This window comes from Erythrolamprus reginae, chromosome 8 (genome assembly GCF_031021105.1).
Source record: "Erythrolamprus reginae isolate rEryReg1 chromosome 8, rEryReg1.hap1, whole genome shotgun sequence".
Lineage (NCBI taxonomy): Eukaryota > Metazoa > Chordata > Lepidosauria > Squamata > Dipsadidae > Erythrolamprus > Erythrolamprus reginae.
Genome location: NC_091957.1, coordinates 28994913 through 29007666, shown reverse-complemented (window position 1 = coordinate 29007666; position 12754 = coordinate 28994913). Strand labels below are relative to the sequence as shown.

Here is a 12754-nt window from a genome sequence, read left to right as displayed (position 1 = left end):
TAAAACGAACTGAAATAATACCATAAGGAACACCTTTCTCTTTTTTCTGGATTGATCACGTTTGGATTGCTATATTTGGATTATTGGCTGTCTCATTGGATTTGCAACGGAGAAACTGTCTACATTGTCGCAGGCTGCGAAAGACGGATTGACTCCATTTTAAAATTTGAAAATTACATTGAAATCAATTGAGAATCGAGACATTATAAATTTTAAGAAGATTTATTTCTACTACTGCTGACCAACGGGATTACTTCAAATTAACACTTAAAGCTTTTTTCGAAAATAAATTAGACCTTCAATCAACAAAACTAATTTACCTAGAACAAGAAAATAAGTATACTGATATTCAATTTGTATTCTGCTCTTATATTTAAATTCTTAAAAATCTTTTTTTCCTTTTGCCTCTTTGCCTTCATCTTTTTCTCTTATTTTTTTTTCTGATTTAAAATACATGCTCTGCTAACTAATCCTTGGTTCCCTGCTCTATTTTACCTATATTAAGACCTCCCCTCCCTTATTTTCTCTCTTCTTTTCTAAATAGACACTCATATATCCTACTCTGTTATTTCTTTTCTTCTTTAAATTGTATTAATTAGGTTCTCTTCTTTTCTTATTGGTGTTATTAATTTAGAGTAATAAGGTTAATTAATGTGACAATTGTTTTGAATTGTTATTGTGATTTTTAAAGAGAAACGTATTGGTGACTAATTGATTAGGTTTGGAATTTATAGTGTTCTTTCCCATTTCGCTAATATAAAACAGTATTAATTATAAATTTAAAATGTCAAGTACTTCAACTCACACCAAAACAGTCAAAAAGCAAATAGGGGCCGCTGCTTCATCACCCCAAGCATCACCTCATCCTTCCCCAGCACAACAGGTTTTATCCGTAACCATGTTTACCAAAGAGAAGGAGAAAGAGAAAGAGAAATCACAGCAACCCACACTTGCTTCAATACAAGATACATTGATTGCTCTGAAAGACTTTGTGTTTAAATCTCAAAAAGATGCTACTCAGCAAAGAGAAGCCATCAAAACAGAGATGGCTGAAATGAAAGCAGACACGGGAGAGATGAAGGAACAGATGAAGGAGATCCAACAAACCCTGAAGGAGAATGAAGACAGAGTGAAATCAGTCGAAGAAAAGACTGACAAAATGGAGAAAAGGATGGACTACTTTGAGGATAGAGCTGGTTCTCGAAGATATGATGAATCGATCACACATCTGGAAATGCAACGTGCTTCGTATGGGCTACGATTTCAAAATATAATAGAAGAGAAAGATGAAGATTTAAAGGCTCCCATGGCCAAAACCATTGGAGGGATCCTTCAGATGGGCCCCGCCGAAATGATAAAAGAAATCGATGAAGTCTTCAGAATTTCAAATAGCTACATACGTCGCTTCAATCTTCCAAGAGAGATTCATATTAAATTTGTAAGGAAAACTTTGAGAGATGACATCCTGCACTGGGCAAAAACGGGACAACTGCATCATCAAGGAAAAGAAGTTAAGATTTTAAAACAAGTCCCAAGAAGCGTCAGAGAAAGCAGAAGAGACTATCACTTTCTGACTAAAATCTTGATTAAAGAAAATATAACTTTTCGCTGGCTTATCCCACAAGGACTATCATTGACCTGGAAATCTACAAGATACAAATTGGAAAACCTAGACCAGGCAAGGCACTTTTTTGAAAATAGTGGAATAAGCGAAATGGAACAACTGACAAAGGAACTGGCAGCATTGCAGGCGGAAGCCGTGGGAGTACCAGTACAACAAGAAGAAGAGCAGGACCAAGGCGCAAGAAGGAAACAACCACAGAGAGAAACCAAAAAATACAATAAATGACCACATCGAAAGATTTAAAAATCTTCTCAGTAAATGTCAATGGACTTAATGAACCCAGAAAAAGAAAACAAATGTTTGCTAAAATCAAAAGCCAAAAAGCTCAAATTACAATATTACAAGAAGTACATATAAAAAAGTAATCAAAATTTATTATTAAATTCTAAAATTGGAAATATGTATGCTGCATTAGCAGATCAAAAAAAAGAGTAGTGATGTATGTTGAGAATTCTATAAATTCCAAACAAATATATAAGGATGATGAAGGTAGAATTTTGATTGTCCAAATTAATATTGAACCTAGACCTCTTACCATTGTTTCTATTTATGCCCCCAATGAAGACCAAAAGACATTTTATAAAAAACTGCATAAAAAAATAATAGAATTAAATGTGGAAAATATGTTAATAATTGGAGATTTTAATGCCATTACAAATAGAAAACTGGACCACTCGGGGGGGGGGGGAAATACCAAAAAGAAAAAAAGGAATTTGTTACCCTCCACTTTTCAAAAAGTGAAAACAGAACTATTATTAAATGATATTTGGAGGGAAAGACAGCCGCAAAAGAGACAATATACTTTTTATTCTAATCCCCATAAAATTTGGACAAGAATAGATGTGGTATGGGCTTCTAAAATAGCTGCAGAACATATAAAAGAGGTAGAAATAGATGTTAATACATGGGCAGATCATAATCCTTTAGTAGTTTATATTAGAACTAACAAAAAGTATTTTAACTGGTAAATGAACAGAAATATCTTGAAAGAGAATAAATATAAGGACTGGATTTTGAAAGAATTAAAAATATTTTTTGAAATTAATAAAAATACAGACACTACTCCCCAAAATCTGTGGGATACAACCAAAGCATACATAAGAGGATTAACAATATCTTATACGGCTAAACATAATAAGGGGAAAAAAATGAACAATTAATAACTGAGTTAAAACATTTAGAATTATTATCGCAACAAAATACAAAAAATAAAGAACTTAAAAGAAAAATAGATGTAATTAGACATAAAATTAGATTGGTAGAACAAAATCAAGTGGCGGAAAAAATAAAAAGAGCTAAACAAAATTATTTTGAACATGCTAACAAACTGGGTAGATGGCTCGCATATAAACTTAGAAAACAGAGGCAATCAAAAGTAATTAAAAATCTAGAAGATAAAGATGGAAAAATGAAATATGACACAGAAGGAAAAGCAAATATAGTACAAAATTTCTTTAAAGAATTATATAAGAAAGAGAACATTGATGAAGAGGAAGTTTTTAAATATTTGGAATATTCTGATTTACCGCAATTGTCAGAAGAACAACAGGCAACTATGGAAGGACCTATAACAATGGAAGAACTCCTTTTAATCATTAAAAAACAGAAAAATAATAAAGCTACTGGGCCAGATGCCATTCCGGCAGAATGGTACAAAATAGAAAATGAAACAATAAGAAACAATATGTTACAAATCTTTAATGACTGTAGACTGGATGGTAAAATTCCCAAGTCTTGGTCTGAATCTTTAACAACTTTAATTCATAAACCAGGCACAGCAATGGACAAAATTAAAAATTATAGACCAATATCATTATTGAATGTTGACTATAAGATATTTACTGCAATTTATGCAGACAGATTAAAAAGGATTTTAAATAAGACTATTCACCAAGACCAGAATGGTTTTTTACCAGGTAGACAAATTAAAAATAATCTTAGAACAATTATTAATGTATTAGAATACTATGAACAACATCTGGAGAAAGCATTATCATTAATGTTTTTAGATGCCCAAAAAGCTTTTGATAACGTCAATTGGACATTTATAAAAATGCAATTAAACAAAATGAGATTTGGTCCAAAATTTGTAAATTTAATAGATGCTATCTACTCGGAACAAACAACCAAAATTATATTAAACAACGAACAGTTGGAAGCATTTAAAATAAACAAAGGAGTTCGCCAAGGATGTCCTATATCACCTTTATTATTTATTATGTCCTTGGAAACATTATTAATAAAAATAAGAGCAGATCCAAAAATAAAAGGTTTAACCATTGGTAAGGAGATATATAAAGTCCAAGCCTTCGCAGACGACTTGACTTTTATAATTGAAGATCCAATAACAACAGCACCATTGTTAATTCAGACAATAGAGCAGTATGGAAAGGTGGCAGGCTTAAAAATAAACAAAAATAAGACACAATTTATAATTAAAAATATGACTACAACCCAAGAAAGCAAATTAGAACGCATCTCTGGAATACAGATAGTTAAAAAACTTAAATATTTGGGAATATGGCTAACAGCCAAAACAATAACATTAAAAAATGATAATTATACAAAATTAATTATGGAAATTAAAAAAGATTTAGAAATCTGGAACAATTTAAAAATATCCTTTTTGGGAAGAGTGGCCACAGTTAAGATGAATATTTTGCCTAAAATTCTATTTTTGTTTCAGGTAATCCCAATAAATCCAGGGGGAATTTTTTTTAGAGATTTGACAAATATGGTTAAAAAAAATTTATGGCAAGGGAAAATAGCAAGAATAAAGATAAACATGTTAGAAGACATCAAAGAAAGGGGAGGATTTGCCTTACCCAATTGGAAATTATACTACCAGGCAGCCACCCTAACATGGATTAAAGATTGGATAACTTTAGAAAACAAAAGAATTTTAAATTTAGAAGGACACGACCTCTTGCTCGGCTGGCATGCCTTTGTGTGGTATGATAAGGATAAAACCCATTCGTATTTTAAAAGACATACATTAAGAAAATACCTATTGGAAGTGTGGAAAGATATTTTAAAAAATCATTTTTTAACCATCCCTGAATGGGTTGCCCCCCTAGAAGCAATAATACACCCTAATTCTATCAAAGATATGAAAATAATAAGATATAAGGACTTACTAGATGATCAAATGAAATTAAAATCTAGAATTAGATTACAAGAAGATGGGACAACAATAGACTGGTGGCACTATGCACAGATTCGATCTAGATACCAGAAAGATAGTGTACTTTATATTTTCAATAAGAATAAAAACTTATTGAGTGGTTTAATCATTATCAACCCAATCAGAACAATTGGGAAAATATACAAATATCTGATTGCCCTTAAAAATATAGATATAACATTAAAAGATAACATGATAAATTGGTGCAAAAATTTAGGAAAAGACATAGATATAGACACATGGGAAAAAGTCTGGACTTATAATTGGAAAATAACAAAGTCGGTATCCCTAAAAGAAAACCAGATCAAAATGTTTTATAGATGGCATCTCCCACCAAACAGGATAGCAAAAATGTTTCCCAAAACCTCCCCGTTATGTTGGAAATGCAAAAAAGAAATAGGATCTAATTACCACCAATGGCGGACATGCAGTAAAGCCAGAATATATTGGAAGATGATAGAGAAAATGATAAAAGAAATAGTAAAGCAAGACATAGAAATTACCCCGGAATTTTACTTATTAGGAATTACTAACCAAACTTATAAGAAAGAAATTTTATACTTAATTATACATATACTAACTGCGGCTAGGATAATGTTTGCGCAAAATTGGAAAGGGGAAGACGTCCCCAAAGAAGAAGTTATCGCAAAAATACTAGATTGCGCAGAAATGGATATGATGACAAGACGCTTAAATGATCAAGAAGATACTAAATTCTATGAAACATGGAACAAAGTTTACATATGGATAGATAAGAAAAATAAATAAATAATAGAAAATTGAGATATGTAAAAATAATAATAATAATAATAAGTATGGAAAAATGTTTTAGTAAGATTTCTTTTTTTTTCTTAAGAATTATAACAGAATTAGTTTATATGTAAAGAAGTATTATTAGAAGAGTTTCGATTTTATCTTAGTAATAGATTAAATATGAAATGTATTCAATTATGTATTCTTTTTTCTGTATTGGAACTTATACTTTTGAGATAAGCGGGGAAAATATATCCCCACATTTTATGTTCAATGTATGTATGTTTGTATGTTTATTTTAAGAAAATTAATAAAAAAAATTGGAAAAAAAAAGAACCGTAATTTGGCTGGTTGTCCAATTGCATGGATTCTATCGAGGGGTGGGTTCTAACTTATCTCACTGCCAGCTCACTTCCTTCCATGTGGGTGTGCCAGGTGCATGCTCAGTGCTGAAAAATCCAAACAAATCAAAAAACAAGATGGCGATACATGCACAGTGCCAGAAACATGGCTGAGTATGCGTAAAAGGGGGGGGGGGGAGTGGGGGGGGGAATAGGAAAAAAATCCAAAAAAAAGATGGCACACACAGACTGGCACTGACCAAACTGGTTCCCTGACATCATTGTGACGACACCACCAGTTTGCTACCAGTTTGGGCAAACTGATCTGAACTGAGAGGAACCCAACTCTGATTTTATCCCTGTACTCTTTCTCTCTGCACTCAAAATTTGCTTTTACTGACTTGGTTGTTGCATTACATCATGGTTTGTTTAATAAACCTTAACAAAACAAGTTCAAACATGACACATGACACCTCAATGCAAAATATGAACTCTGCCAATAGTTAACCAGAACCTTGAGTATGCTTTTATAGACTGGGTCACATACCATCTTAAGCAGTGATGGGCTCCTACGGGTACGGTCAGGTATGCGGTACCAGTAGGAAAATTTGGAGCTCCACCCAAGGGCACCCAATTTGCACTGAAAGAGGTTGAAACAAAATGCATAAGCCACACGCACAGTGTGGTAGTAAAAATTTTGATAGTCCATCACTGGTCTTAAGCCATAGCATGTTGGCTAACCAGTACTAAGCCATAAACATTGTTGATCAATGACAGTGACTGCATGCTTAGCACTTAGACTTATACTGCTTTATACAGTTCTTCATTTCCCTCTCTAAACAGTTTACAGAATCAGCATATTTCCCCCAACAATCTGGCCTCTCATTTTACCCACCTTGGAAAGATGGAAGGCTGAGTCAATCTTGAGCTGGCCAAGATCAAACTCCTGGCAATGGGCAGAATTAGCCTGCAACACTGCATTCTCACCACTGTGCCACCATGGCTCTTATATTCAATATGTTAAGCCAGAACAGAATGCAAAATACATTTTGGCTTAGCTTGATGCGGAACCGAATCACCGAATCTTTAATTAAATATAGCAAGTGCCAAGCACAGAAATACACTAAAAAGGAAAAAAAGAGAAATAAATACCTAGCACGCTGACCTTCACTGATTTTTCAGCTTCACTTCCAGTAGCATCCGTGAATTTGTAGACCGAACATGTATAAACCCCGGTATCTGAGGGCTGCATCTTGAAGATGGTGAGGGTTGCATTTCCTGTGTTGTTTGCTACCTGAATCCGGCCTTTATACTGTCCAATATAAAAGGGTTTGCCCTGCTGCCAAATATACATCTGTGAAACAGAAGTTAACATTCATTAAATTGGTGATGGAAGAAAAAAGTATTGAGGTTATTTGTTTTCCTCCCGATTTTGAGCCTGTCTGTAAAAAAAGATAAGTTGCCAAGTCAATTCACAAAACAGTAATGTCTCTGTGTGTGTATTAGAATTCCATATGTGATAATTGTACATTGGTGTCGCATGCATCACTGATCAACTAGTTAACTAAATTTCATCTATATCCCAGGAAGCCTAAATATTCTTAGGCTTCCTGGGATATATTAGCAAGATTCCGGTCCAAAACGTAGCTCCAGATTAAATATGAAGTACAGTGGTACCTCTACTTAAGAACTTAATTCGTTCCATGACCAGGTTCTTAAGTAGAGAAGTTTGTAAGAAGCAATTTTTCCCATAGGAATCAATGTAAAAGCAAATAATGCGTGCAAACCCATTAGGAAAGAAATAAAAGCTCGGAATTTGGGTGGGAGGAGGAAGAGGAGGAGGACAGTCGCTGCTGAAGAAAGAAGGTGAGGTGAGGGGAATCAAAAAAATCCAAAACTTTAAGGCTTAAAAAAAAAGAGAAACTCTGAGGCGGCAAGGAGGAGCACGCATCCCCCATACACCCGGCGCGAGGCTGCCTCCCATACACTGCACCAAAGAGAGAAACCCAGGGGGAATGGCAGGAAACTGGCCGGGCCTTCATGCCGCTCTCAAATTTCCTGGGAAATTTTTCCGGGCTAGGGTTCTTAAGTAGAAAATGGTTCTTAAGAAGAGGCAAAAAAATCCTGAACACCCGGTTCTTATCTAGAAAGGTTCTTAAGTAGAGGCATTCTTGTATTTACAGGGGGGGGGGAAACCCTTTTAGAATGGCCTTTACAACCCCCCATTTAATTATTCAAATCCATGGAGCAAACCTCTGGCATCTAATGCAGAAATTCCCAACCTGTGGCCTGTGCTACACTAGTGGGCCCTGAAGGATTTTCAACTGGGCTGCGGAAAGGGCCAGTGAGTGTTGATGCACACACATTCTCACTTGCACAAGCAGCAGGCAAGCACATATGCACACTCTCCATTTAAGTGAGTAGCAGGTGCGTGTGCACGCTGTTCACACAAACAACAATGCATGTGCATACACACACTTGCCAGCTCTTTGTGCAGAACAATCTCCTCTCCTGTCACCCCCGGTCTGCAAAGCCGGAAACATTGGGGAACTCTGATCTAATGCATGCAAGGAGATTTTAAAATTATTTCTGGATTAGAAAGGTTCTGCACAGAAGAGTAGGAAAAAGAATCCTGGCAATGGGGATCATAACTGGGTTTTTTTGCCAAAGGGGATGAAACTGAATAAAAGGCTGTCCATACCAGTCATCATCATCATCATCATCATCATATTATTATTATTATTATTATTATTATTATTATTATTATTATTATTATTATTATTATTTGACTTGTATGCCGCCCCTCTCCGAAGACTCGAAGATATTCTCTGTTATCTTATTTTAAATCTGCAAGCAACTCCATAGAAATAAGATGCATAAATTTATGATATTTGCAAAATGAGGCTGTGTTTAATTATGAAGGAGAGAAGCAACCTAGAACTAAGGAGAAATTTCCTAACAGAGCCATTAATCAGTGGATCAGTGGAACAATTGCCTTGAGAAATTGTAAGGTGCTCCATCACTTTTAAGAAGAGACTAGACAGCCATTTGTCTGAAATGGTGCAGAGCCGTGAGGGTGAACCTGTGGCATACATGCCACGGGTGGTACGTGTAGCCTTTTCTTGAGACGTGCGAGCCATTGACCAGCTCAGCTCCATTGCGCATGTGCCTGTGCCTCCCACCGGCCAGCTGATTTTCGGATCAGACACGCGCATCCTTTCTCCTCACTTTCTGTGGCCTGTGCCTTCCCAGATCTCTGGAGGTTCCACCCCAGTGCTGTTTGGGCATGCAAGGCTTTTCCTCCCACCCATCACTGTTTTGGGATGTGAGGCCAAAATAGGGGGGGGGGTCACACGTGCATATGCATTTGGTCGTGCATGGGACCAGGTTACAGGTGACATGCTTAGGACCAGGTTAACTTGGAAGAAACGGATTATCTAGACCCATTTCAATCTGGCTTCAGATCCGGTTACAGCACGGAAACTGCTTTGGTCGTGCTGATGAATGATCTCTGGCATGCCCAGGATAGGGGGCACTCCTCTATCCTGATGCTACTTGACCTCTCAGCAGCTTTCAATACCATCGGTCATGATAATATTCTTATAGATTTCATGTTCTTACCTTGAGAATCCCGCTACATCGTCCCCGTTTATCTGTGATAGACACAGTCTTTTCACAATGACTGGTAGATCTTTCACCCTTATAAAGGCATGTTGATGGCTGTATTTGAGTAGAAATGTGCTAGTCTATGACTTGGTGACTTGGATTTTAAAAAAACCAAAGCATACTTTAAAAAAAAAAAAGCAATATGAATTTTCAATTTAAGGCTGCCCTATCGCCTTTTTGACCCTAAAGTCACCATTCGGAGTTCACTATCAGGGCTCCAGGATTGGAGCTCTCAGTCTGAGGACTGCTACTTATTTTGGCCTCATATCCTGAGATTTTACTTCTACCTATCTTGTAGAGGTAGTTGTCAACACTAAGTTAAGGCATCAGGCTAGAAAGTGGGAGACTGGGAATTCAAGTCCCACCTTAGTCATGATAGCCAATTGGGTGACTTTTGTGCCAACCCTCCTCTCTCAACCCAACATGCATAGAAGAGGAAGGTCCATTGGAAATGTTTGTTAAATATATTTGCAACCTTGAGCTATTTCCAAAAATAGTAATGGTGATATAAAAATAAATAAATGAATACATTTTACTGAAATGCAGAAAAAATATAGACTAATAAAAAATGGGCCTCTTACTTGCACTATCAGCAAAGCCAACGATCTAGGAAGTAGAGTATAGCCAGAGAAGATCTGAAGTAGTGTCCTCAAAACCAAGGACCACGGACAAATAGTCGCCTGATTTTTGTAGCTCAGCTGTATCTGGGGAGCTGCCAGATATAATAGAATACCACTTTCATAATTCTCAGCCAAGAGAACAAAGAAACTGTGGAGTTGTATATCATATCTGTTTTATAAATCCCAAAGGATATGCAATTGAAAAAGATTGATTTAGGATTAAGGTATATTGTATATTGTAATGTATATTGTAGCTTCTGCCCTGCTGAAGGGATATTGATGAAGAATATCTGATAGCATGCTCAAATTTAAAGTTTTTAGCTTTCTAACTGCAAACAAGAGAGCTTTTAGAAACTAAAATTGATTGTTTCTCTGCTGGCTTAAAATGGATCAGTCTAAGGCAGCGGTTCTCAACCTGTGGGTCACAACCCCTTTAGGCAGGGGTGGGTTCCACTTACTTTCATCACTGGTTCACATCGTGACATTTTGCGCGCATCTCCTCATGCAAAAAATGTTTTAAAAGATGGCACCCACAGACTGGCAGCAATGAATTGGATCTGCGACGCCATTGTGACATCACCAGCGGGTCGCTACTAGTTTGGCCGATCCAGTCCAAATTGGGAAGAACCCACCCCCGCCTTTGGAAGTCGAATGACCCTTTCACAGTGGTTGCCTAAAACCATCAATAGAAACATATTTCCGGTGGTGTTAGGAACCAAGATACCAGTCCTCTATCCGTCTCTTGCAAAACAAAAATATGCACCATGGGAACTTCTGAGCATGTGCAAAAGCCAAATTTTTGGCACTGTGCATGCATCACCATCTTGGCTTTGGGTTTGGGGTTTTTTCATAATTAAAAAAAACATTTTTCAGCATTGTGCATGTGCGCACATGCAAAGCACTTGCACACCCATGAGGCATGACCATCCAGCGCAGGAGGAAGCAAACTGGCAGCGAGGTAAGTTAGAACCCACTCCTGAGTTTCCTAATAATTTTATTATTTTATGGTTGTGGGTCCCCACAACATGAGGAACTGTATTAAAGGGTCGCGGCATTAGGAAGGTTGAGGATCCCTGGCCTAAAGAATCATATGATGGCAATATGATTACTTTGGTCATATTACTTCCCTGCGAAAGTGCATCTCTGGTCTCTCCCTGTAAATTGAAACAGTAGTCTGACTTTAAACTCAATGGAGACCACTTTATAATGTACCCACAGAAGAGAATATTTGTAACTTGGGGTTGAGCTGTGGGGTCCTTGGTGTACTCTGAGCTTGGTTGTTTTCTTGCAAATGTTTAATAACAAAACACCCAAGCTCAGGCAGCACCAGGGACCCAACAACTTTAGATTCTGTTCAGAGCATCATTTGGAATCCAAAGCAATCTTAATCAAACAATAAGAAATAAAAGCTGAATGCCTTACTCCACGTTCTTGCAGACCACTGTTGTGAAAATTCCATTGAATGATATCAGGAGTAGATGCTGTCTTATACATGCAAGGAAGAGTGATGTTGGCACCAACTGTTGTATTCACAGCACCCGCTGGCATGGTCACAATCACACCCTTCACAAGGCCTGTAGAAAATCAACCCATTAGGCATCAAATGTCTAATTATATCAAGGAACCAAAATGTTGCCCCTTTCCGATCTCTGTCTCAGAGATAAAGTTCTGCTCTGTGGCCAGTTAAAGTGCATCAACCAAATGCAGGTACAGTGGTACCTCTACCTACAAATGCCTCTACTTACAAACTTTTCTAGGTAAGAACTGGGTGTTCAAGATTTTTTTGCCTCTTCTCAAGAACCATTTTTCACTTACAAATCCAAGCCTCCGAAATGGTAACCAGAAAAGGCAGTGGGAAACCTCTGTGGGGCCTCTCTAGGAATCTCCTGGGAGGAAAACAGGCCCAAAAAATGCAGGGAGAAGCCTCCGTGGGGCATCTCTAGGAATCTCCTGGGAGGAAACTGGAACCGGAAATGGCAGGGAGAAGCCTCTGTGGGGTCTCTCTAGGAATCACCTGGGAGGAAACAGGGCTGGAAAAGGTGGGGAGAAGCCTCCGTGGGGCCTCTCTAGGAATCTCCTGGGAGGAAACTGTAATCCTTGTGGGGTGCCTTAGGGGTCGGTCCTTTCCCCCCTGCTATTTAATATCTACATGAAACCATTGGGCGAGATCATCCAAGGGCATGGGGTGAGGTATCATCAATATGCGGATGATACCCAGTTGTACATCTCCACCCCATATCCAGTCAACGAAGCAGTGGATGTGATGTGCCGGTGCCTGGAGGCTGTTGGGGTCTGGATGGGTGTCAACAGACTCAAACTCAACCCTGATAAGACGGAGCGGCTGTGGGTTTTGCCTCCCAGGGACAATTCCATCTGTCCATCCATCACCCTGGGGGGGAATCACTGACCTCCTCAGAGAGGATCTGCAACTTGGGCGTCCTCCTCGATCCACAGCTCACATTAGAGAAACATCTTTCGGCTGTGGCGAGGGGGGCATTTGCCCAGGTTCACCTGGTGCACCAGTTGTGGCCTGATTTGGACCAGGAGTTACTGCTCACAGTCACTC

General features: G+C 37.7%; 1 protein-coding gene across 1 annotated transcript in view; it reads right to left on the bottom strand.

Moving 5' to 3' along the window:
- The window catches only part of VSIG1 (V-set and immunoglobulin domain containing 1), a 36404-nt gene extending 24658 nt beyond the window's left edge, over nucleotides 1-11746 (bottom strand). The window contains exons 1-2 of the mRNA XM_070759537.1: nucleotides 11611-11746; nucleotides 7055-7256 (exon numbers count right to left, since the gene is read on the bottom strand). Of these exons, the coding sequence (XP_070615638.1) occupies nucleotides 7055-7256; nucleotides 11611-11736 (328 nt within the window). The 5' untranslated portion in view covers nucleotides 11737-11746. The remainder of the gene's footprint in view (nucleotides 1-7054; nucleotides 7257-11610) is intronic.
- Nucleotides 11747-12754: the final 1008 nt, after the last annotated feature.